This window comes from Aythya ferina, assembly GCF_964211825.1.
Source record: "Aythya ferina genome assembly, chromosome: 4".
Taxonomy (NCBI): domain Eukaryota; kingdom Metazoa; phylum Chordata; class Aves; order Anseriformes; family Anatidae; genus Aythya; species Aythya ferina.
Window position 1 is genome coordinate 16,471,257 of NC_140300.1, and position 27,113 is coordinate 16,498,369.

General features: G+C 38.8%; 1 protein-coding gene across 6 annotated transcripts in view; it reads right to left on the reverse strand.

The window, feature by feature from the left end:
* FAM184B (family with sequence similarity 184 member B) overlaps positions 1–27,113 on the reverse strand; it is a 42,095-nt gene that overhangs the window by 14,101 nt on the left and 881 nt on the right. For 5 of the 6 annotated variants that reach the window (XM_084517322.1, XM_084517326.1, XM_084517324.1 and 2 more), the window contains 3 exons: positions 26,046–26,938; positions 12,905–13,666; positions 6,897–7,007 (listed from right to left, as the gene is read on the reverse strand). In XM_084517322.1, the coding sequence (XP_084373448.1) occupies positions 6,897–7,007; positions 12,905–13,666; positions 26,046–26,180 (1,008 nt within the window). In that variant the 5' untranslated portion in view covers positions 26,181–26,938. Of the gene's footprint in view, positions 1–6,896; positions 7,008–12,904; positions 13,667–26,045; positions 27,066–27,113 lie in introns of those variants that run through there. The other variant, XM_084517323.1, reaches the window with a different exon arrangement.

The window sequence follows — 27,113 nt, forward strand, 5'->3', positions numbered from 1 at the left end:
TGCTTGGTATCAATTCCTTGGATTTCAGTGCCTTTTGGAGAAAGGGCATCCTGTACCCCCACTTTATGACCACGACCTTTAATCTGCCCCAGTAATTGTCTCTGGTGAGGCTGCACCTCAAATACTGCGTTCAGTTTTGGGTCCCTCACTACAAGGACACTGAGGTGCTGGTGCATGCCCAAGAAGGGTGGCACTGCTGCTGAAGGTCTAGAGAACAAGATTTATGAGTAGGAGCTGAGGGAGCACAGGTTTAGCCTAGAGAAAAGGAGGCTCAGGGGAGACCGTATTGCTCCCTGCAACTGCCTCAAAGGATGTTGTAGGGCAGATGGTGTCTGCCTCATCTCCAAGCAACAAGCGATAGGACAAGAGGAAATGGCCTTAAGTTGTGCCAGGAGAGGGTTAGGTTGGATATTAGGAAAAATTTCTTCACTGAAAGGGTTGTGAAGCGTTGGAACAGGCTGCCCAGGGACATGGTTGAGTCACCATCCCTGAAGGTCTTCACATGATGTGCTTAGGGACATGCTTTAGTGGTAGACTTGGCAGTGCTTGTTTTATTTTCTCTACAGAGCAACTAAGAGCCTGAAAACATTGTAAAAAAAGATGCTCCATTTGGTCTTTTGGTTGTTTATAATTTTGAGTAAAATATTTGGGTCTGATATTCACAGAATATCAGGCGAAGAGGATTTATTTCTGTATAAGGAAGATTCATGTGAAACACAAATATTCTTCATGGACTTCATGTAGTGTGGAGATAACTCAAAACCTGACTTGAACACATACATCTATCATCAGAACTACATAACTTCCTTACTGAGTCTGGTTTCTTTACCTCTGTAACTAGCTACAAGATAGAAAGTTACTGTTCCATTTTTGAGTATGCTTATGGCTGCACAACTGCTGTTCCTACATACAAGTCAATATATTGTATTCCTTCCATTTAGATAAAATTTGTCCTTCAGTTCAAATCCACAGATCACTTTTTTCTCCAGCTAATTGGTGGTGGCCATTATTGATCATCACTGATCTTGTACTTCAGTTTCTCTCCATACTCTCTCCATCAGTTTGCTCACAGAAGGCCAGTATTATAATTAATGTGGATTTCCTTTACCAGATGGGGTAGTGTGCTATATTTGAACTTCAAAGTTCCTTAGTTTTATTACTGATGTTTCACATGTTCTGAGATCTACAACACTATCTGTAATTTACACGTGACAGAAGTGTGCAAGCAGAGATGAACCTCGTTAAAAAACTCTAATGGATCTGCAAACTTGGTGGTAAAACCAAGCGATCAATGAAACTTCCAGATGAATCTATCCAAAGAAAACATTTTTGAATGTATACATCAGAATAAAAACGTAAAATGTGGTTCCTTCAGACCAAATTCACTGTTTTAAGACATTAAAAATAAATTACCTCCTCACTTGCAAGGAGAGAAATGGCTTTATTCACAGCACGCAAGGGAAGAAGAGATGGCAGAGATGGTTCTGCTGTGTGTGTTTAAGAGAGAAAGCAGGCACTGAGGCACAGAAAAAACAAGAGCAAGAGAGTACGTGCGTGTGCATTTGAAGGTAACTGGGACACTTACCCAAGCAATGAAGGCCTGGGTTGACCAATGACAGGTTAATACGTAAGTGAAGAAGTAGCATCAGGAGACAGTAGTATCTTATAACCCAGTGACAAGGGAATTCTTGTCACTGGTGAGAAAAATTCTTGAGAAATTCTGCCAGCAGAGAAAGCTGGCAGAAGGAAAAAGAAGCTTGGGTCTCTTATACTTCATGGGAACGCTAGATTGGTAGGTAAGAAAGCAAACAGTCCTTCACCCAGTGTTATGTGAATCAAGACTTTTATCTTGTTCTTTTTTATGTGCCAGAAAATTAAAGGTTAACTTTTACCATCTCTCAAACAGTTTCAAATCAACTTTGAAAACGTCACTGAAGCAATGCAACCAAATTGATTTGAATTAGCCAATTTGAAAAAGCATCTAGCTCCAGATGCCCCAAACTGTGAATTTAATCCAGCTAATCTTCCAGTCATTTCTTGACTTTTTCCTTTTTTGTCATCCAATTAAAAACAACTAGCTGTCTGAACAAACAAGTGAAGAATATACTGGGCAAGTATATGACTGTGCCTGCCATCACAGTTGGCTTGCCTTTTGACTTCTGCTTTGATTATTTTAATTCACTGTGCTTCCAAGCACTATGAATATTTGAAGCCTAGCTAATATCTGCTCTCCCTTTCTTTTATTTGTTGTATGTAAGTGTGAAATCTCAAAGGCAGGATCTAAAGTTGGAATCACAGAGAATATTTTGACTTCCTGTATCTTTTAAGTAGAAAGATCTGAGTTTCTCAATGCATTGCTAGGGGATGAATTTGTATAAAAGACTTAAAACTGCCTTTTGATGTATTATAGAAGAGTCACTGCATTTGAGAGTTTGTTCAGACAGTGAAAATAAGGTGCCTGAATACTACAGGGTTTTACTCATACTATGATGCTATTACATCAAAACACTAACACAGCATAAAAGTAACAAGAAAATAATGAAATGCTATTTCATTGTAGTCTTTAGGCTTATTTCACAGTTACTTCAGTTATAGTTAAATAGTTCATAGTTAAATGCCTTCCTAAACTTATGGCAATTCCTGACTGGAGGGACAGGTGCAAACACAATAGTCACACCTCTACTGCTGATATCATTACTTGGTGGTGCATCCAAGACCGTGATCAAGGTTCTGGGCATTGCTGTGTTAACACTGTTCACAGATATATCACAAAGGGATTCCTGCCCTTCCATTTTATATACCTTGTAATTCCAGAATAGTCTCACACATGCTGAAGAGATCCTGGAGTGCCTAAGCAAGAGACTGAAGGACTCTAATGAATTAGCAGTCAACCTACACTGGTGTCTTTCCTTCCAAGGCACCAAACAGGTGCAAATCTAGCTTATTTATTCAGAAATATCTCAATAATAAATAAATACTGTCATTTTGAAGTGCATCCCCAGAGAGAACAAATTATCATGATTCTGTCTACTCTGCACAGTGTTCTAGCTATGTCAGCCCAACCAAAAATATGCCTTATGCAGCAAAGAAAGCTATTTTTAGATGTGAAATCGTATCCAGGTTAGAACTGGATTAGTAACAGCACATTGCCTAACCTTCGAGGCGGAAGCTCTGGGCTGAGCCATTGCAAAGTTCCCAGCTGGGAATCATGCCCTCAGTGAAACATAATGTTGCATAGTAAATGGTGTTTTCTTGGCTGTGAATAGTCAAATATTTATACAAGTAAAGTATTATAAATTGAAATTACAACACTTCCCTGGCAAAACTGCCAAGCAACTGGTTCAGAAAATAACCCAGGGCATACCAAGAACAATGCAAACTTTCTCTTCAGAAGAACCATTTCCATCTTCGCCATTTTGCAAGCACTGTAAGATATACTGAAATGTTTCTTAGTGTTCTGTTGATACTTACCATGGTGTTGTGAATATAAAATATGACATGATATATGCTATTTTATGGTATTTATTTTATTCCTGTGTTTAGTGACAATAGTTTTCCAGCGAACCTTGAATTTACCATGAATTCATGATATCAGAAGAAACACGGGTATCATTCCTATTTTTCTGGCCTGAATGTGTGACTTCAAGAGTAATTTGATGGCTCATTGCTTTAATTCTTGCATCTGCAAAATCTGAACAATAATTGCCTCACAACATAAGCCTTTGAGATCTTCCAGTGGAATATACCAGCTGCATATAAATATGCAATATTATCAGGTTGGACAGTATCCATCTCTTCCCATCATACCTCAAAATGAGTATAACTTTCAGGCACAACACAGCAACACCAGCAGTTTTCAGCTTTGAATAGCCTAAGATGTTTTTATGGAAATATGTACATTAAGGGGAATTAGAAAAAGAATACAGACGACCAATTTCTAAGAACCCACATGTTGCATTAGGTGCAAGGAAGACACTCAAGTGGATAATCCAACACAAGTTGGATTGACCTGAAATGCTCAGTGAAGAAAACTGTAGAAAACAGCATTATACACAAATGTGTAATAAAACCTAAAACCAGGATTTAGCTAGAAATTTTAGAGCATTAAAAACTAGACTTAAATTCTATACTTCTAACACTGAGGAAGGGACAGAATGTCAGAATGCAACTGTTTGATACCAGAAAGTATAAATCTGTTTTACAAGAGAAATAAAAGGTAAAAGACCATACTGCATTCAGAACTAGCACAGCTACTACAGCTTGAATGGGAGAAAAAGCAGGTGTTACACAGTAAATGACCACAACTCATGCCCTGATTGCTGAAATATATGTCGTGGTTCCGCTCGAGTGGGCAGCCGAGCTCCACCACAGCCGCTCTCTCACTCCCCCTCCTCAAAGAGGAATGGGGAGAAAATATGTGAAAAGGGCTCAAGGATTGAGATAAGGATGAGAAAATCACGCAATAATTATTGTAACGGGCAAAACAGACTCGGCATAAGGAGATAGTAAGATTTATTGCCTACAACTAACAAGCGAGAGAAGTGAGAAAACAAAGCACCTTCCCCCCCCCATCCACCCTCTTCCACCTCCTCCCCCCGAGCGGCGCAGGGGAACGGGGAATGGGGGTTATGGTCAGTCTACAGCACTTCTTCTCTGCCGCTCCTTCTCGGTCACTCTCATCCCCTGTGCTGTGGGGTCCCACCCACGGGATACAGTCCTTGATGAACTGATCCGGCGTGGGCTTCCCACAGGCAGCAGCTCTTCCAGAACTGCTCCAGATATGGGTCCGTACCACGGGGTCCATCCCTCGGGAGAAAACTGCTCCAACCTGGCTCCCCTACGGGCAGCAGCTCCTGCCAGGTCACCTGCTCCTGCGTGGGCTCCTCTCCACGGGCTACAGGTCCGGCCCAGAATCTGCTCCGGCAGGGGTCTTCCACAGGCGGCAGCCTCCGTCGGTGCAGGGCCACCTGCTCCACCGTGGTCTCCTCCACGGGCTGCAGCGTGGAACCCTGCTCCACCGTGGTACTCCATGGGCTGCAGGGGGACATCCTGCTTCACCATGGTCCTCACCACAGGCCGCAGGGGACTTCTGCTCCGGCGCCTGGAGCACCTCTCCCCCTCCTTCTACACTGACCTTGGTGCAAGGCTGTTCTCCCACTCCCTTGACTCTCCCGGCTGCTGTGTGGCGCAGCGTTTTTTCCCTGTCTTAAATATGCTCTCACAGAGGCGCAAAACAACATCGCTTATTGGCTCGGATCTGGAAAACAATGGGGCCCTTCCCAAACATGGGGCAGCTTCTAGATCTTTCTCACAGAAACCACCCCTATGGCTCCCTGCTACCAAAACCTTGCCACGTAAACCCACTACAATATACCACACCAAGCAGTACTAATAGCAAGGGAAAGTGAAAACAGGAGGAGATGTGACATCTTACTTAGGCCCCCAATGAGCCTATCTGTCCTTTCTCTGTCTTTGAACATTGAAAGAGAGCTTATTATGACCACTCAGAGTCCACAAATTCCAGCTGAGAAAGATCTAGGGTTTCATCTTCTGCAGAACTGTTCCCATGCAAGCACCTACTGAGCTTGCTAGAAGTGAAACTGGTTAGAAGCACTGAAGATAAAAAGTGATGGAAATTATAGACAGTCAGTTAGAAGAACTGTGGCTATCTCTAATTCACTGGTACAATAGTGTCAGCTACCTAGTTCCTGTTGCTTTTCCATTACTTCTTGAATTAGACTGAAGAAATTTTGTATTTTGGGGAATATTCTGTAAAAATTTGGCTCCTTAAAACCTCCATTGTCAGGAGAAGAAAAAAAAAAAAAGACGACAAGTTCTTATGATGAAACATATGCATCCACTTATAATCTTCCAGAATGGACAACCACAGATCATTTTATTGCTGCAAAAAGCTAACAAATGGAATGATATATTTGGGATATAAAAATAAATGCTGCACTGAGCATCAACAGAACTTTTCACTAGGGTAATGACTTCAGTTCTCTTAAAGCATTTACTTTACAGCTTATCTACAAGATAAAAGCATCAAGATGTTCACAAGCAAAACCTTTACATGAGAACACTGAAGAAAAAGAAATATCCTGACCATAAGGTTTTAAAGCAAGTAATATTTGCCTAAGAGAACTGAACAACGCTCCAGGGGAACACCTGAGGCAGAAAACATGTATGCACAGTTGTGAGGAATTTTAAAGATGCATTCTTTACCTGGTTAAGTAATTGCCTTGCAGCAGCTTTGCTTTGTTTTGACAGAAAATTGTTTATCTAACCTGCAGGCATGGAATTTCAAATCATGACACTTTATTGTATTAATATTTTGCGAGATGAACTAATCTGGAAAATGTGCATCACTCAGCCTTCAACTACCTATACAAACAGCTGTTAGTGGATAATCTAATACTAAACCATCTCAGGTATTTATTTCCAGATTAATCCATGTTAGCAGATTTGCTATTGTGACTTAGATGTAACTGGAGCAAGGAATGCTATATAAGCCGTGTCATCCTCAAAGCTGATTTGGGGCCGCAATGGTTTCCCTATTTCATTCTTGATCTTGAGAACATGGAGACATAGCTAATGACTAATATATAAAATACTGTGCATTCCAAACTGCTTCAGTTACCCCATCGGTCACTTTATCAAGCAGGCAGAACAGAAACATTGATCTATTCAATGATTTCCATGCAATTCTCTTGCTCAAGAAAGCAAACAATAAAGCCCTTTTACATGTCTATACAAAAAAAGAAAAAAAATCAGAAAGTAAGGAATATTCTAAGCCCATATAGCCCTGTATGGGGTTTCATTTAGGGTTTTTGTTTTCAGATGAAAGGAAAATGAAGTGCCCTCTTATTACTGAGTTACGTATATGCCCAGCTTACCTCAAGTGAAGAGTTTTGAAGTTTCACAGTTAGGGCTTCCTTCTCTTTCTCTAGTTGCTTTATTTCATGCTCAGAGTTTCTTTTAAATTCCTCTAGCTGTGCCTGGAGCTCCTAAAGTTAAAAAAAAAAAAAAAAAGAAAAAAAAAAGAGAGAGAATGAAATAGCTGAGACAAAACAGGCAGCATGAAAATAAATTACTTAAGATTTCCTTAATACTTCTCTGTGACTCTCTAAGAAGAGAGAGTTATAAGCAATAATATTTACTGCCTATAAATAATAAATGCCTACTATGCTTTTTCACTAAAATATGGAATGATCTGACTTATGTGAAGAATTTTAGCCTGGCACCATTCTAAGTATACTGTGTACAAACTCATTCACATAAAACAATACTGTATGTAAAAGGCAGAGTCCTTTTCATAGGGCTTACACTTGATATTGATCATATATGAATACCTTCATGATCAGACAGAATAATTTACTCCCACAGATTCCTTTATGAGAAGCAGGACTGCAAAAATGCATGAACTCCAGCAGTTTCAGAAGACAGATATGAATTCTTCTGAAGCGCACTTAACACAATTCATAGTCCCCAAAATCTAGAAGGTACTGTCAACGTTAAGTGATAGGAACTGCACATTTTTTATGGCTTCACAACTCATCAGCAAGAGTTTTGATTATTCTCAAGTAGATGTTGAACTTGGAAAGGTATAGCAGTGTTAAAACTAGGAAAAATAACAGAAGCACCATCTTAGCAACAACAAGGGTCATTTGACCTGTAGTCTGACTGTCCAACCCTACAAACTGCTGTAATCTTTTTTTTTTTGCCTATTCAGTGCCTGACAAACACACAAATATAGTAGGAGACAGAAACTAAATTTCTCCTTAGTTTATGCCCAAATGTGGCAAACTAGTTGGCATGCACTGAGGTAAGCCTTAAATCATGTGCTTAAGACTAAACACGTGTTTTCTTACCTCTGAATGTATTTCTGCTAACATTTAGGTTCCTACTGCACAGGAATATTATAGATTGCAAATGTGCTGCAGCCAAAGGATTCCATGCCACTGGGCAAGAGAGCAGAATTTACCAGAGAGCAATTCTCAGGAAAGTGAAATTCTTTTAAGAATGTCTTACGCCAATTGCTGCTAGTACATACCAACAACAAAACAGTGGCTTGACCACTTAAAACACATTGAGAAAAGGTATTGCTCTGGCAACTTGCCTGAAGTTGCTCTCTTGTCCATGAGAAGACAATCATTCTTTCTGATTAAAGTTAAATAAGGACATACATACACACTTATGTATTTGTTTGTAATCAGTGGTGATGTAATTGATAACACCTTCACTCTGGATCCATTTACTAACACTTTGTAGAATTAGCTTCTCTGCCTAAACAATGCAAAATGTTGATTAAATCACTGTACTTGAGTATTTCACAGCAGAGATCCATGGAAATTGAAGTCAGAAAATGGAATATACCTACAATACATTTTTCTTCAGGAGGGAACTTACATTAATCACTCCAGCTGTCACACACAAAGCACGCAACGTGTTGCTAAGAAGGCAGTTTGTCACATCAAGGATAAATTCACCTTCCTGCCTCTGGAGCTTTTCACAGAAATACGTCAGCTCAACTTTCTTCTTTCATTTTATTTTTTTTTCAGTAAGACCATAGCAAGAAAATCCTTGCATTTTATGATAATTCAAAGTGCCTCCAGTGAGGATAATTCAAATGATGTCACTGTGACCAATAAGATTAAAGACAGATGAATTAGAGCACCTATAAATAGAATACATCTACCTTCTGCATTTTTTTTTTAGCATGCATGAAGTTTTAGACTAACTTGATTTTCTTTATATGCTTCATTACAAGATCTTCCAACCCATATAACAGCTATTCCTTCAGACAAATCCTTTCCTTTTGGAACTGATAGTTACAATGAAAGTTCTCAGTGTCTTTTACTCATACCCTCTTTTAGCCACAGCTTCCATAGTCCCATAGTCTTTGCAATACACTAGCTATATAATTTGACAAAAATGAGGTAGAATTTTGTGGTCTCAGCTATCAGTTTTGTGGGGAATATGCTATTTCAGTGGACATACTCCACTGAAAAATACTGGCTTTATTTTAGTAAACAGTGTGGAACTTTAATGATTGAGGGTTGCATGCCTCATCTGCAGCTGTTTATCTTTTTTTTTTTTTTTTTTTTTTTTTTTTTTGTAATTTTGGTTTGGTTTTGGGTGTGTGACTCACTTCAAAGTATGGAGGCTTCCTCAACCTTACTTATTTCAAAAAGTACAAAGGAAAATTTGTTTTTGTTATGTCTCCAATAACAGGTCTAATTTTCCACAGTGGTAGGAAAATGGGAAAAAATAAAAAAATAAAAAGAAAAAAATTGTGTCTGTACAATTGATTAAGGGGAGACATTGCATACAGAGGGAACTCTCAGGATCCATACATTTCTGATTGTAGTGAGTCCGTTCCTGATATTACGATATTACTTCTGCTTAGCTTTTCAGAAAAAAAAAAAAAACAAAACTGTTCTCTACTAAAAAATAATTTAAAACATCTGCATTTCAATTTAACTTAACAAAGAAAGTCTGGCTTGAATCTTATTCTCTTCCAGTTTTTGGTTATAGAAGAAGTTGAATGCTTTAATTTGGTCTAGCTCAATTTTACTTAAGTAGTGTCTTAGCTGTCATTGAGCAACTGATGTACTTGAAGTTATGAACACAAGTCAGTGTTCCACTGGATGAGGGCAGAGCTCTAGCAATCTTACAGGACTGACTTCTATAGAATAATCTAAAGGCCATGAATGTTGAAAGAACAATTACATTGATTTCAGTACTTTTTGGCATGCTTTGGAATGTTTAAGAGCAAAGCACCTGTTTAAGCTCTTGCACACCTTCAGAGCCTCTCATTTGGTTTTGTTTGGCAGAAGTCATTTGCTGCAGTTGCATTTTTGATGCTCTGGTTTGTCTGCTTCATTAAAAGCTTTGCTCTGGGAATTCAATACAGCTTCTGTATCTTCTGTGGTAGCAACATTTACATTTCAAATAGCATAAATAACTGGTGGAACGTGAGTGACTACTAACAAGGGAAATAATTCAGAATGACATTAATGAGCATCTTACCTGCTTTTTGCAAGATTTCCTTCTCCTGAAACGTATTTCTCTCTGACTACACTTAGATTTTCCTTCACGCTTTTCAACACACTTTTTGATCCCAGAATTTCTTGCTGTGGTCCCTAAAGCTACACTTCCAGATTCTAAAATATGCATTGTGCTTCAAAGCTTATTACATATGTTCTTTTTTTGTTATCTAGAATAAATCATCATTTTCTGTCTTGGTGCAGTTCCATGGCATGAATCTTTCACCTAGAGAGAATGTTTAAAATAACCTTTTGCTCTTCCATACCCTTAAAGTGACTCTGTTGCCAGAATATTTGTAATGTGGGGCCATTCCCTCAGATGCAGTAACCATCATTGTAAGGTGAACACTCATCAAGACTTACCATTTAAAAGATGCCTGAAATTATCCTAAATTTGGAACAGGACATACTTCCTTTAATTTTCTGACAACTTGTGTTAAAATATAGTTAATATTTTTTCCAGTTGCTGAAGTATAATAGTTTGTTACACAATTCATAACACAGATGCCTAAAAAAAGAAAAATCATCTCCTACAGACTCTGCTGAGAATTGTCTGTCCATAACTAAAGGTAAAAATTGGAACATAACTATTATTACATTTCTGGAGGTTCTACCCTCAAATTCCAAATGTCTAACACAATAATGCAATACTTACCCAGACTAAATTTCCATTTGCTCCTATATGAAGGGTATTTGAGTAGAACCTCATGGATCAAACCTACTTGTATTTGACACTGTAGGTGAGAACTTAAAGGTAAGTGTGTTTCTTTTACTTCTGTAATATGCCAAAATTATTCCAAAACTAGATTGAATAGATCAGTCTTAATGACTTGTCATCCTTTATATTCTTTCTTCCACAGTAATAATAATAAACATGAGCTAACATGATGCCTTTCATCTAAAAGTCTCAAACCACTTGACATACACTAAGGAGAAAACAGAAAAATCGCTTTGCTTAAACATCAGTCCTTTTACCTTTCATGCATTTTGACAGCTTTTTTTTTGGATAGTATTTACTGATGATCAGAGGTATTACTGATTAAAGAAATGCTTCTGTTTCCGAATCTGCCACTGGAATCCATAGGATTCTGAAAAAAATGTAATGTTTAACTGTGGCAACAGAAATAGCCAATTAAAAAAGCAGAAGTTTCTCCTTTCTATTTAAACTAGAGAGAAATAGAAAATAGCACTGTATTTAACAGTTCACCTTCCAGATTTAACCTAGTACCAAACTCTCTGTAAAGATTCAAGGCAATATGCTAAGCTAGTGTGTAAATCAGTCTCATTCATAGACTTAACGGATCTAAACTGTACGAGAGTTGAGCAGATGTCTATCAGAAAAGATTTCAGTTTCATCCAGCTGATACTGAATTTAGAAATTAAATTGCTAGAGACATCACTTTCTTATACCCAGTTCTTGTTGGGTTTTAAACTTTTTATTCCTAAAACACTACCTTTTTGACACAATAAAAGAGAACAGTAAATCATGTGGATAAACTTTCGTGCATCCCTTCTCCAGTTCTCCTGAATATTACTGAAAGAAACCACAAGAAATCAGGATCTTACTTGTTCCTCCTATCAGCTACAAAGAAAGGTTGAGGAAACTGTGCTTGTTTAGCTTGGAGAAGAGAAGGTTCCAGGGAGACCTCATTGTATCTTTCCAGTACTTGAAGGGAGCATATAAACAGGAGGGGGAATGCCTATTTATATGTGTTGGTAGTGATAAGACAAGGGGAATGGTTTTAAACGAAGACAGGGGAGGTTTAGGTTAGATATTAGGAGGAAGTTTTTCACTCAGAGGATGGTGAGGGACTGGAACAGGTTGCCCAGAGACGTTGTGGATGTCCCATCTCTGGAGGCATTCAAGGCCAGGCTGGATGGGGCTCTGGGCAGCCTGCTCTAGTGGCTGGCAATGCTGCCCAGAGCAGGGGGGTTGAAACTAGATGATCTTTAATGTCCTTTTCAACCCAGGCCATTCTATGATCCTATGATTCTGAGTTAGATTGTTGTCACAGTTCTGGGGTCAGGTCTGGGAGGTAAGTTTCTGTGATGGGAAAGGCCAATACTTTTAGAAGGAAGTAGAACTGTTGAGCACAAAGGCTGTCTGGGTGCTTTGGCTTCACTGCAGTTCATCGGTGTCTCTCCCACACTCTGACTTTATGTACCAAATGCAGCCAATCTCTGCAACTTCATGTGGCACAAGGGGCAATGAACCAGAAAGGGGCTGCAGGGCTGTGCTGCTAATATATGAGAGATACATGTACATCAACCTGAGTAGACAAGCAAGGTGAGAAGTAACTGTGAAACTTACTACATGAAACTTCACAGGTGTAAATGACACTTCGTCAAATGTCACTTGGTATGAGGCATTCTTTCAAGAGTCATACAATACAAAGCACTTCATTCCTAACCTGCCAGCTCACTGCATGGTCTCTTAGTTCATATTAATTAAGTTCATATACATGGTTTCTTAGTTCATGGTTCTCTTAGTTCACACGGAGCTGCTGACAGCCACAGTGCAAATGGAGAATGTGCTGTGTAAGTACTCATTGCTAACTGTTGGTGCCTGCTTGCTGCTCTCCACATTTCTGGGCAGGAAAGTTAACATCTCTGTTCAGTCAACAGACAAATTTTACCTCACTTCTCCCTCAGGGAGTATGAAGTCTAGTGTTCAAAGACTCCTCCTGATCAGTTACTAATCATTTCAACTCTTTCTTTAAAACTCTCAGCACCAAAACCCTCAAATTTCTCTTCCAAGCCTCTAACACTGCTTTAGTGTTTACAAGGCTTTTGACTCAAAATGATGTTTAAAAGAACTCTCTTCGCCCAAATTTTAAAAATAGACAATTTTCTACCTGTATTCTCTCTTTCAGCTTCTGGGAATGCTTCTTCCTCTCATTTATCTTCTGGCTTTTCTCCTCTAGGTCTGCCTCCAGCTTCTTTACTTGCTGCAGCAAAAAACCTTCCTTAGCCTCCGAGCTCTTCCTTTGCTCCATTTCTCTTTGCTGACAATTCTTTGTTACTGCTGTGGATTGCTGCATAGACTTTTTCAAAGTCTCTTTTTCTCTCTCGCAGGAGGCTTGCAGCTGGCTAGTTTTCTGAGTACATTCTTTAATTGCTCTCTGGTTCTCACTCTTCAGGTTTTCCATCTCATTTACTACAGCTTGTCCTTTCACATTGTATTTTTCATCTAAAATTTCTTTTCTATCTAAGTTTTGTCTCCTAGATGCTTTGCATTCATTCATCAGTCCTTCAGACTCCTGATTTAAATGTAAAAGTTTGTTTTCAAAGTCTGCATTAGTATCTACTGTGTCTGTGGAAAGGACCATCTGTGCCTGTTGTACTTCTGTCCTCAGTTCCCTCTCTTCCACCTGCTGCTTGCACAATGTTAACTCTGCCAAGGCTTCTTCCTTTAGTCTCTTATGTTGTTCCACTGCAATTTCAAGGGCTTGAATATGTTTTCTCAGCAATTGTTCTTCTTCAGCTTTGCTTTTATACTGGAGAATTGTTTCCCTTGTCTCAGCAAGAATGTGTTGAATTTCTTCTTCATGAGCATCTCTCAGAGCTTGTATACTAGCCTCATGCTCATCATTCTTAGTGTTCAAGGCATATATCACCTGTAGATGAAGGAAAAGAATATAGGAGATTAAAGTATCTGGTAAACAGTAGTGTTATGCATTCAGTTGCTATATTTAGCAAGAGAACAATCACTACAGTTAAATATTTTGTTGTCTTTTTTTTCTTTTTTCTCCACTAGCAACAGAAAGGATAATTATAAACTGCAAATCCTCACAGAGAAAGAAGACAATACTGTGAGAAATATTTTTTTTCCAGATTTTTTGTTGAGATTTACTTTTTTGTTCTTAGCAAGTTGTCACCTCATACATCAGGTTTGACCTCTAATACAGGGACTGAAACAGAAATTCTGTAAGAAGATTAAATTCTGCATTGCTGACTTGAACTAAAACACCACTGAAGATGCACTCCAGAAGCCATATGACTGACATATTAACTTGATTAGCATTTCAAGATAGCTATTACTCAGCTGCAAGCACCTTTAGGTTTGAATCTCAGAAGTTCTCAGGTAATGTCTTTTATCTTACCTCAGTAACAGCAATAAATCTCAAAAATCACGTTTTAACAGATACAGGCAGGTGGCCCTGCTTGAGCAGAGAGGTTGGACAAGATGACCTCTAGAGGTCCCTTCCAACCTCACACATCCTGTGATTCTATGATTATGCCTATTGGTCTCTCAGTTGAGACTTTCCCTAAGGAAGGATTGAAGATTACAGGGCCAGAATTCTAGTCTAATTAAAGAATTAGTTACGACCAATTTTACTTATGTGTTTAAGACTATGCGACAATAAGTGACAAAAGTTTGGAGTCTGTGTCGTATAAACCCTGAAGACTTCTCTACAGTTATTGAATTTGCTTGGCTATGTCTAACCATTCTTTTTGGAGCTCTCTGTATATTCAATAACATATTGAATTTCAGTCATCCATAAATGAAAGCAAACACATAAATACATTTTACGTGAAGTCAACTTCCTCTCTGGCAGTAATGGAATAAATATAGAAGCCTTAAAGAGTCACAAATGCAAAACATGGTCTGAATACATTTCTGGATAAATATGTGACAGAAGAGAGTAACAGCATCATATTCCAGAAGACAAACAGACACAAAGTCATTGTCTACATTTAGATATGCATACTGGTTGGCCTTAGATTAGATGTTAAATCTCCTCTGCTATTTTTGATCATTTTTCCTTTGAAACATAAATAGTTGCAGGATACGAAGCAGATTACTCCTCCCCATAAGTGGTAACTAAAATAATTCTCTGAACCTTTTTTTAACTCTTCCAGAGATAGACACAAAAACTACAAGGAAAATGTTAATTTTGCCCATGGCTTTGGAATGATCTGTAATAAGTTTGGGCAACTCTTCAATTAATTAGGTCAGATATTAGCAATCATATTTTTATTTTGTTTAATCAGCAAAACAGAGATGAGCATTAGAACATCTGACCTTTGTGACTCAGACTTCTCCCTCAGTGATGAATTTATCTCGTATATCGGCACTGCCTGTCTCATATTATGTTGTGTTCAGTCTGACAGTGGAAATTGGGTTCCTCTGAGGTCTGACTTCATCCTCACGCTTCCTCAAATTCCACTGACTGTTCAAACAAATTGGAGACCTTCTACATTAATGGTTATCACCAACATCTTAGGTGAGTTATCTAAAAGACTGGGAGACACTGAACTCCCTGCTCTGTCAATCATTCCTACACATCTGTTCAATAGTGGCTAGAACCACAATGAAGAATTCTGACTTGAAAATGAATGCCTTTAAATTTAATCTTCAAGCTTGACTGCTGAAACTGATTCCTCAGTATCTTAACCTTCTTAAAAGATTTAATTTTCAGAGAGTTGCTGCTCTGTACTTTCTGAAATTTAAGCCCCTCACACATGCCTTTCACTCCCTATTGAATATAGCTACTCTATTCCTATCCCACATGCCTCATTGAAGAGACTCGAGTTAAGTGAGATGAATCTGGGCAGTTTATGTGCATTCTGCAGGAAGGAAAAATACTGAAAAATGACTTCAGCACCTGTACCTTGTAGAGAGTACATGATGCTGACTAATGTAGTATAAACCTCTCGACAGTTGTGTTGATCAAAAGCTCATCAAAAACAATTCTAAAAATGATTGGTTAGACAACGCAGACAGAATTGCCTTCAAATGCAAAAAACATCACTCCTTGAGTAACTAGCTTAATACCAATGGCTACCAGCTCATTACAGTTCTACAAAGCTGTATCTGCATTGGGAGACATTGTACTGATGTTACAGCAACCAAATTATATGGCAGCTTGGTAAAAACACTATTACACAGTATATGCCACCAGAGCATTATGACTTTTTAGATTTCCGGGTATGACTTCAGTCCTTTGGAGGAAGCTAAAGAAACTTATTGTCTCTGAAGTGAAAGCACAGCTCCACATGAAATACCTTTGTTTTCAAAAGTTGTTTTCATGTCAGTATACCCACTTCATGTTGGCTTACAAACCAAAACAGATATTGGGCATGCAAATACTATGTGCACCTGCTTGGATGCAGGATTTTGGAAAAGCAAGCTTTTTGTAATTTCCTTTTGTTTTCCATCTATATTCTCTTTTTATTTTTTTTCCCAATCTTCCTTAGGTGTTTATGATTCCCCTCAAATTAGTATCATCTGTGATTTTTAGTATGTTGCTTATTTTTACTACCAGATCATTAATTCACATGTGAAATACAGTGAATATCTGTCAGAAACATTTTTTACCTAACTTTGACATCATTTAACAAAACTTAAATAACAAAAGCACCTCAATTTTACATTTTGTGTGCAACTATAAAGCAGAATAAGAAAATTAGTCAGCACAGTCAGCATGACATTTACATGAAATTTATTTCTATTTCTTTGTTCTCTATGTAGCGAATCAAATTCAGCTTCAGTGTATTTATCAGGTTAAGCTGTATTCCAATACTGTCACAGAATCATTATTTTTAAGTAAAGTAAAATTAGGTAAAAGGAATGCTTTCTGCTCACCTTTTGCAATCTCTTTCTTGGCAAACATAACTCATTAAGTCTCGAATACCCCCATAACTTTTTGGATTTAACGCCCTTGGATGAGTTCAATCACCCTTATGCAGCTGTTTCAGACAGTTTACATGCAAGAAATAGAAGATGTCTTCTTCCAAAAAAAAGCTATGTTTATATCTACACACTGTCTGTGTAGTGTAACTTGAGTGTAGTGTAAGTGATTTTTTAGTACAGAAGTAAAGTTCAGTAAAGTTCACAATTCTATGTTAACAGAAGGAACCAAAAGGCCTTATCTCCATGTATTTCACTGACAATGTAGTTATTTGTTTTTTGTTACAGATCTAAAGTGAGTGGTGATAGAATACATTTGCCAAATTAGCACTCAATATAGTGAAAATGTTCAATCAACTCTCAGATGTCTAAAGATCTTTAAGGGGTCTAAAATTGCGGATACATGTTTACTGCTTTTAATTTGCTGTTGTTGTTTTGCATTTTTATGATGCTTAACTGAAACTTTAGCCTTCCAAAAGAGCTTTAAGAATCTTGGTACAGATTATCATAATGCAACATTACCCACTCTTCAAATCAATGAAGTAAATCAAATTCATCAAGTTCTCACTTAATACCTTTTTTTTTTTTTTTTTTTCCCAAAGTATTCCCTTACTTTAAATACAGCAGAATTTAATTCTACAAGCAGAATTCAAGAAGTGATGTGACAAATTGATTGAAAAAAATCCAGTGAGGGCTATTCAGTACGAAGATACTTCTGTGGTCTCTGGAAAACACAGGGAAATCACTGGAGGCAGGGAGAGTACCTTGCACAAGAGGCATGCCGTACTCCTCCCACTCTCTGGACACCATCAGAGATGAACTACTGCCACAGATGTGCCCCAGATTGTCCTCATGTAAGTCTTTGTCAGCACAGTGCTTTTTAAAAGATTTTTTTTCTTTCCGTTTTTCTCCCTCCACACAAAGCAGTATCATAAAAGACAGAATCAAGACCCAAAGGACAGACATTGCAATACTACAGTATTACTCACATACCCCAATTTCTACCTTAATACTTGACCAAAAATAGCCACTACTCACATTCACATTTCAAGAAGACATTCTTATTAAGCAAATACGCAAGAGCTAGCCTAAATATTAATGCTTATGCTAATTTTTATGTATACTTTGATCTTTAATTTTTAAGCATTAAAGTTCAAAGTGTCATATCTGTGTTGCAAACCATGACTTCCCTGAAGGACCAGGAAGCAGTGGTCATCACTGTGGCCTGTTGGCCTGTATGCCCTGGCTATGCAAGAGGGCAGGAGCTGCACTGTGTCCCAGTACATCCGGAAGATCAGCAGGTAAGAACTGCAAGGAGCACTTCCAAGAGCACCTGCCTTATAGTTTTGAGGCGTTTCATTATTTTTATAAAATACTAAGCTATATCAGCATGTTAATAAGAACGATAATATTAAGCAAAAACATTTAAAAGTACCAGCCCTGTTATCAAATCTAAACAGCCCTGTTATCAAATTCTAGTAGTTCCCTCCTCCTGAAAAATGCCAGATATTCAACTATAACCTCATATTTACATTTAAAGGTAGCTCTCATATAAACCTCCAACTGTCAGTGAAGAGTCACAACCCAATACTGTAACTTCCAAAGACAATTACAATAGTAAACGGCTCTGCTAGTGATCAGTTTTAAGTTAATACTGTGTTTAAGTGCTTAAGGGCCACTTCATACAAAGTTCTGAATGACAACTCCATTAAAAAGGTGCAATATTACTTCAGATGAATTTTACTGAGTTCATGATCTTAAGAAAAAATGCCAAATTGAGAACGGACAGCTTGTAGTTCCCTTACAAAATAAAGGCAGTGCTTCCTCAGTAATAGGGTTATGTGATGTTCTGCTGCCCCTGAGCCCCTTGGAAGACAAGTGCACGTACAGTAAGTACAATGCCAAGTCTGAACCAGCACAACTGAACCTGACCTAATGTGTCCCACTGGGTGGCAAGATAAATTAACTCAGTCTTGGTACTGGAGTAATTCACACATCTCCTGATGGCTCTCGGTCTGCTACTACTAAAAGCACAGGTTAAGTGGTCTTCAGCAGCACACAGAGACAGCCTGGTGGTGCACACCTGGGAAAAACAAGCGAGCTGTTACAGTGAGAGCTAATGTGTTAAAGATCTTGGGAGAAGAGGTAGTTCTACCTCAGTGTAACTGTTGTTTTAGTAAAACAAACACTTTTTTACCTAAGGCAACATGACTTCAGGGAAAACAAGAACACAATGCTTTATAGATAAAAATACTTCATATTCCACATGCAATGCTGAAGTGTTCCAAAGCCTAAATATACAACTTTAGAGTATTTAAGTGGGAAAGCTGAGTAGGCAATAACTTCTGACTTGGGTATAATCTTTTGCATTGTAAAATGCTGACTCCTCTATACTGTTTAAAGAAAATGTTAGAAAAAAGGTATAGTAATAAAGTCACTGAAAAGGGTACTTTTGGACATTATCCATGAAGAAAAGATTGAACATGATAAACTATAACCTTGCAAATTTCCTTTGTGCAATTAGTGGACCACTAGATATTTTATTACCCACTGCCTGTAATGTGTGTATTAACAAAATGCATTTTGTTTATAAATACATTATTTACATGGTGGCCTCAAGATAGTGATATATTTGATAAATTTGATATACACTTTCCATTATGAAATAGCTTTTAATTGTCAATTACTAAGGCTGTCAGATTTTCTGCAAACTTGACATAGTTGGTAACAAATTTGTTTGTTAAGAAGGTAATTCCAATACATAGATGCCATTCATATACCTTGAATTAATTTAAATTACATTTTCTAGCCAACTAAATAAGAAGATTCTGGTTACTTCCTAATAGAACTAGGGGCTTTAATACTGTTTCTGACTAGTTAACACAATTACATGACATTGCATGTGGACTTTATGATCTGGGAGTTCCCTTCCAGCTCTGTAAGGAAATGGTACTGCTGACAGGCTAAGAAATCTTAGTCTGCACTTTTTTGTCAGCTGACAGGCAACAATAATGCTACCTTTGAAATCCTGATAGAAAATTGTAGGTAAAAATAATTTAAACAAATGCATCATGAAATACATCATGGGGATATTGACAGCTGACTTTGCTAGTCTTTTTAGGACAAAATGTAAGCAGCTTTATAAAATGATTCTTTCTTTCTTACTTTGCCTACATGGAAACCAGTTTTTATACTCTTTGCCCAAAGGAAAAATATTGTAGCTCCAAAAGCGTGATCCTAGTTTTTATGCTGCTCCATTTTGCTTCATTTCTGTAGAATGCTGAATACCTCTCTAGAGAACTGACATCAAAAAGCCTCGAGCACACAGTAGAGCTCGTAGCATAACAACTAATTGCACATCAGCTGGGCACAGCAAGCACTGGTTACCGAGTACTGTTAATACATCATAGTAAATAGCGTCACTTAACTTAAACTTAGTTAAGAAAGGCAAGATATTTCAGCTAGGAACATGGGCAGATAAGAGGAATGCTCAGACAGTTACACCTGCTCAGCTGCTGGGTGCTTCCAGAGTAAACCATTGGACCTTGATCATATTTCCATCCTAAACCTATCAGCCACTTTTTATGGCAAATAAAATAGGAAAGGTTAAATGATCTGATATACAGCTATCCTGCAAAACTCTGAAGTGGTGTAAATAATCTACGTGCTCACGCACATACAGATGACTTGCTAATTCTTCCCAGAAATTTCCACCTCTAGAGTGAAACTAATAGAACTAAATAACAGAATCACAAAATGGTTTGGGGAGGGAACTTAAAGGTCACCTAGAACCCCCTTATCCTTCTCTGCAGGGCTGGAGAATATTCTAGTGTATCTCATACACTTTTGTGCAAAAGTCAGATATTCTTCCTTAAACAACTAATGAAAGTGGGTTTTGCTTATCTGACTCATTTCCCACTGAAGCTTATTAAATAATATTCATATTTTCTACTCTGCTGACTGAGCTGAAGGGCGATAAACCTTCTGGTGACTGGTGGTGTTAAGCAGCCAGAGTACGTAACATTTTCAGCTGCTCCACACAGAGCCATTAAGGAACATCTGCCTATGCTGCTTCTTGTACAAAAAGAGCATGCTTGCTCCCACTTGACGTTTCTTTCCCCTGCAGATGAAAAAAAAGGGTTTACTGTGTTTCACCAGCAATTAACTTTTCCCTGCATTGGCACTCTGTTCCTCCATTTAGACCCACAGGATTCAACATACGCAGAATTCTCACCAGACTGCTTGATTTTTTAAAAAATAAAAATCTATTTAACAGAAATACTACAACTTAAAATGTGTTCCTTACAACACAGCTCCCAAATTCCCAATAAAGAGTCACATGAACCCCTAGAGAAAATGAGTAACTCTCTCTCCTCATTAAAAATATTCCTCCGTTGGTCTCCAAGAATTTGTCTCTAAGAAGGAAACAGAACTTTTTTGTGACTTAGAGAGCTCTCTGACAACCAGATAAGGTCACCATCCTAGTTATTCATACTAGGCTTGGTTCCAGAAGTGCAGTCTAGAACATGAGGTTTGCCTGAGCCCCACTGCAGAGGTTTGAAAAGAAGCCTGAATATCATGGATATCTGTACTGTCCCTAGTGCTTGCCAGCTCTGTCCAGGCTGCCTTTTCACTGAAAGCTGATCCACTCTCCTAAGCACTCTTCTTCAAAAGCTCACTTGCATTCCTCGTCCTATCTCAAGTGAAAAGAACTGTCCTGAGAACCTGTAAGCAGATGAAAATCCTGTAATAGCCAGTGGATATTAGAAACCCATAGCCTGAGGCAGCAGGGAGCCCAATGCTTCTTGTAAAATTCACCACATATTTTAAACTCCATGTTATTGCTAAACATATTGGAAATACAAGGAATTGGCATGCACAAAAGAGTATACCAAGGGTGCAGTGTTTGATGGAGACTACATCACTGGCACGAAGTTGTGCATTCTGCTACAATCATGAAAATGTACCAGCATAAGTCCCTATTAATTCAAATATTACAGAAAGTTATCCACCAAACAAGTGTGTCACCTGTGTATGTGAATGACAACTACGGATGGGCATTCCCATCTGGAAGCAGAACTTTTCTGTTTGAATTTTTTTACTTTTTAAATCTCATGAGTTATCTTCTGAAAACTCAAAGCCAAGTTCATTGGGAAATAGCTGCAAAGTAACCTGATTTTAATGTCAAAAGCCAGAAGACCCAGACATCTCTCATCCAAAGTCACTAATATTACCAGGTCTTGTACATTTTTTACTTGCATTAAAAACTTCAGGTTTTAATTTGTAATTTCTTTTTTAGAATATGTTTTTAAAACAAAACCTGGTGAGTCTCATATTCATTTAGTACCATGAGCTAATGCTTTAAAAGAATAAACTTAACTGCACAATGAACAATAAAATCCTGCCATGTTTCCATAAGTGTACTTCAAATGTGGGAAGCCAGATGTTTAATGGTAAACAAGAGTCTGTTGCTAATTCTGCTGTGAATTGTAAAAGCCACCTTACTTTTTTGGAGGGAGAGTAGGAGGAGGGGGGAAAGTAAGAACCTGACTGAGCTTATAAATATGCCATACTGAATACATAGTTTTTCCACATTGTATTTCTCTTCATCTGCGAAATCCAAGTCACCCCTCAAGTCAGTTCTGCTTATAAAAGACTCCAATTCCATTACTTGGTGATTAAAATTATTTATTTTCACACTTTCAAACAGATTCATTTTCCTCACTTTCAGTTTAGTGGATAGCTATTCCAATACCGGAGTACTACCACTGAGTATTACCATCTGACTTCTGCACTTTTAATTTCAGACTTCCAAGCACTGAGACCCTTTTCAAGGACAGACGGGTGCTGGCAGGGCAGAATGGAGCAGGCGTGATGCAGGCTGCGTTGAACACCTTGAACATGCAACAGAACAAATGTGCTTGGTGAAATGTCAACAGTGGTAAGAGTCAGTCTTTGAAAAGGAGGGCCAGGCTTCTAAAAAACTCATAAATGGCCTCCATATGAGCTACAAAAAGCAGTGGTTTGCCACCTGAAGCAGATTTTCTGGAGGTTTGTATTTTTACCACTACAGCCAGAAAGGTGCAGAACAGAAAAAGCACTACATGACTGAAGGTGCGAAAATTTGCTGTATTCTACCTCTCAAAAAGCAGAAACTGCAGGACAGTAAAATGAGAGTTGCTTTCAAGACCTCTGTGTCCTGATTACTTATGGAGGTTCCCAATACCAACAAACATTGTACCATGTCATCGGCAGTTCATGCTGCTGATAGAAACCATCACCTCACCCAGCTTGGTTCTGCTACTGATGCCTCTGCATGCTGCTCCTTTGCCTTTGAGTAGGAGGCAGCCACCTCTGACTATATAACAGAAACAGAATGCAAAGCAGCCTCTGTATCACACACCTAATTTAAACATTTTGTATTAATTTCTCCTTCTGCCACAAGGCAGAGTGGATGAATACAATCAGAGAATGGTTTGGGCTGGAAGGACCTAAAGATCACCCAGTTCCAGCCCCCTGCCATGGGCAGAGACACCTCCACCAGACCAGGTTGCTCAATGTCCCATGCAGCCTGGCCTTGAGCACCTCCAGGGATGGGGCATCCACAGCTTCTCTGGACAACATATGCCAGTGCCTTGCAGCCCTCATAGGAACGAATTTCTTCAAAATATCTAAACTAAACCTACCCTCTTTTAGTGCACATTGCTGGCTCATGTCGAGCTTCTCATCAACCAACACCCTCAGGTCCTTCTCCTCGGAGCTGCTCTCAATCCATTCTCTGCCCTGCCTGTGTTTGTGCTTGGAATTGCCCTGGTGCAGGCATTTGGCCTTGTTGAACCTCGTGAGGTTTGCACAGGCCCACCTCTCCAACCTGCCCAGGTCCCTCTGGATGGCATCCCTTCCCTTTAGTGTGTCAACCACACCACACAGCTGGGTGTCATCAGCAAAATTGCTGAGGATGCACTCAGTCCCACTGTCCATGTGGAGATTATTCTTTCCCCATCAATTACATTCTGTCATTGCTGGGACAGAAAGTTGTCATTGTATAACAGATAGGAGTACATCATACTGTTAGAAAAAGGACAAGAGCACTATGAGCAAATTAAAACTAAGAATGAATTCATTATGGTTATCCCAACTGTAACAGAAAAGAACTGAGAGTGATTTGAAAGGGAGCTCTCAAAGCTCCTAGGCCAAAATGGATTATAACACATTTTTCATATACCCATTTTTCTGCTAATGCAATCTCAGATTTTACTTCATAGCTGTTTGCTGTTGGTATAGCAATAGTATACTCAGAGTATAGAAAAGAAAGTGTATGATTAAAATTCAAATCCTGCCCCAAGTTCTCTGTAATCATGGTGTTAAAGCAGAGAAAATTGGTTCTTGAAAAGCCACATTCTAAAACAGAATGATTTGCTTTTCAGAAATACTTTTCTGAGTTTCAAGTATAAAACAACTTTATTTCAGATGACTTAAAAGTATCCAGATGGGGACTTCTATTAAAAGTAGAAATTACCCCACCCACCTTTTAACAGTAGAAATTCATCAGGAACATATCATTTGATGAAAGCCTTCCTAAGATTTTCCAGAAACCTTTGTACTGAGGTAAAATTTTTGCCTTTCTGCTGCGAAAATAGCTCTCAAAGTTTTTCTCCCCCAACTCTAAGCCTATCTTTATAAAGTAATCTAATAGTTTTTTATATGGAATGAGGCATTCTTTCTCTCAAGAGCTGAGATTAGAGAGACTTTGAAAAGAATCATGATATATAAAAAGGAAGGCACAGAGATCTCTACAGAATATGAATTCAGCTTGTGGAGTTGAAAAGTTGAAGAAGGGTTTCTTTGCACAGATCCCATCAATATGCTCTAGGTCAGATGTTGAGAAATGGATTACTCAGAAAGAGGGACCTGGTAATTCCTCAGCTCTTCTAATCTGAAGTATAATCAGCTTCCAATTAGCACAAGAGACACAGTTATTACTTTTTTGTTGGAAAAGGGAATAGTTTTTTTTGTTTGTTTGTTTGTTTGTTTTAAGTGGTACTTATGGTCAAATTTTACTTAATATCAATCTAAGATAGCAACTGAATACCAGAGACCAAGAAATTTAGGAAAATCATAATCTGATTTACAGACATCTTTCCATGCACATTTCACTCTGTTTGAGGAATTGGGAATGGTATTAATAAACAGAAAGTGCTTCTCTCTAAGAATAATAAAAAAATATATTGTAATGTACTTGGACAGTTAGCTTACAATTACAGCAGAATCAACACCTGCCTTAAAGAGTAATGTGTGTGTGCATCTGTGGGCTAAAAGTAAGGATCAAACTGTTTATGGTGCTCTTATAGAAACATACAACCAAAGCACTGGTAAGTAAGCATGGGCATAGGTACAGTAGAGTAAGTATATACAGTTAGTACATGTGTATGCTTAGGTAGCTCTTGTCTATGTATAATTCTTGATATAAATTATCATCTATAGTCATCATTAGATGAGAACAATGGCATTTGTTCTATCAAGCCATCCTAACTCAAACATTTTAATGATTTCCTCTTGTTTGACCTGCATTTATAGTCACTGTTTTTGCATTGCAAAAATGCAGTAAAGATACAGAACATGTAAAAGCGAGGTTAATAAACCAAGGTAATAAATAGCTTTTTCTCACTAACAAAGGTGAAACATAAAAACAGCTTAAAAGGTAACTGTCACCTGCTACAGATTTTCTTTTTTTTTTTTTTTTTTTTTAAGAAAAAAATATTCAAACATTTTTTAGTGTAGCTTGGTAGTGACTGAAAGTTTTAGTACCATATATTATGTCATCTAGTTCTGTCTTCTCCAACTCTTGTCTTTTACTAAGGTCATTTAATGAGTTTCTGTTTATGCACATCAGTTACAATTAAGCACGAGACAAGAAGTAATACTCTTTAGCACCACAGTTTGGCTGCAGCTTTGCAACAAAATCACATGAGGATCTATAAAATACAGGTGAAATGACGTTTTGGTAATTCCAGGAAAAAGCCCCTAAGGTCAATTCATCTGAGCAGACTGCAGACATGAAGACAAACCCTATGTCTTTGCATAGCCTGAACTCTTCTCCCTGTTGCTCCCCCCTAATAAGAGCTGTTGAGTGTGAAACCCAGGTCGCCAGCCACATAGACAACCCGCTAAAGCTGTTCTGTAGCACCTGCAGGGAACTGTTGGAAGCAAAGTTTGTGCACAGGATGCTCTCAGGAAGCACCTTACAGGAGAGCGGCGCTTTCCTTGCCCTCCTCCCAGGCAGGGGCCATGGGCAGAGGCAGCTCCGAGCCTGGGCTGGGGCAGCCTCACCTCGCTGGGAAGGCTGCCAGGGGCAGACCTACCTTGGTGAGCTGGGCAATCTTCTTGCACATTTTCATGTGAATTTCCTTATTGCAGCCTTCCGCTGAGCTGCTGCGAAGGGCTTTAGATCCATTGCAAGTCCCGGGCTGATGAAGCTTGTTTATGCCGGAGGCCATTAGGCTGGAAATATTTTAATCAAGTCCGTTTGTGTATGCTCTGGGCAGCGTGAGCCTGTCCTCGCTGCTCGCCTCCCCACACTCAAACCCCTGCAGCACTGGAGGAACTTCAGCCCCAAACAGGGCAAGCTGCAGCAGCTGCTTCTCTCCCTTCTGTGCAGATGTCCCAGTCCTTCAGCAAAACACCCAGGCGAGGAGGCAGAGAACAGCATGTGCAAGCCTTCCTGATCGTGGCGTGTTATTTATTTTTTTTCCTCCCCTTCTTTTCAAATGGTTGAGCTTCCGCCAGGAGAAGATGCCAGCGGCTGGATGCTACAAATTCCCCACAGGATACGCTGAGCCAGCGGCACAGACGTTGCTGGGGATCTAATAAGAGAGATTGTCTGCAGATTAAATCATGTTGCCTTCCTGGACTGCTGAAGGATCGCAGGGGTCGTCAGAGGAGGATTATAGCTCCTTTCACAAGCTCTGCTATTTTGGCAGTGCTCTCAAAGTCCAGATGGACCAATAAAGTGATGAAGGAAAGCTAGTTCAATTTTTGCTGCTCTGCTGAAAGCAGAACGAAGCAGTTCTGCCACCTCAAACACAGCTGAGCCCCGGAAAGGTGTCCCGGAGCCGCTCAGCCTGCTTTATCCAGAGACTGGCCAGTTCCCCTCAGATGCACTAAACACATTGGAAAGAAGCCTGAAGAAAATGGACAATATTGCTGGGCTCTTTTTCTTCATCTGCAGCTACTTATTCTCTTCAAAAAGACCACACTTCAAAATGTAAAAATAAATAGGTTAGAGCACAGCAAAAGCAGGAAAAAGGCATAAAAAAGGCAAGCTATTAAAATGCGACTTTTTTTTTTTAAATGGTTCAGTAAAGTGTTGTGAAAGAAGGAAACGCTTACTGGACATGTTTAAACAAGCCCAGGAGACAGGAGGAGGAGGA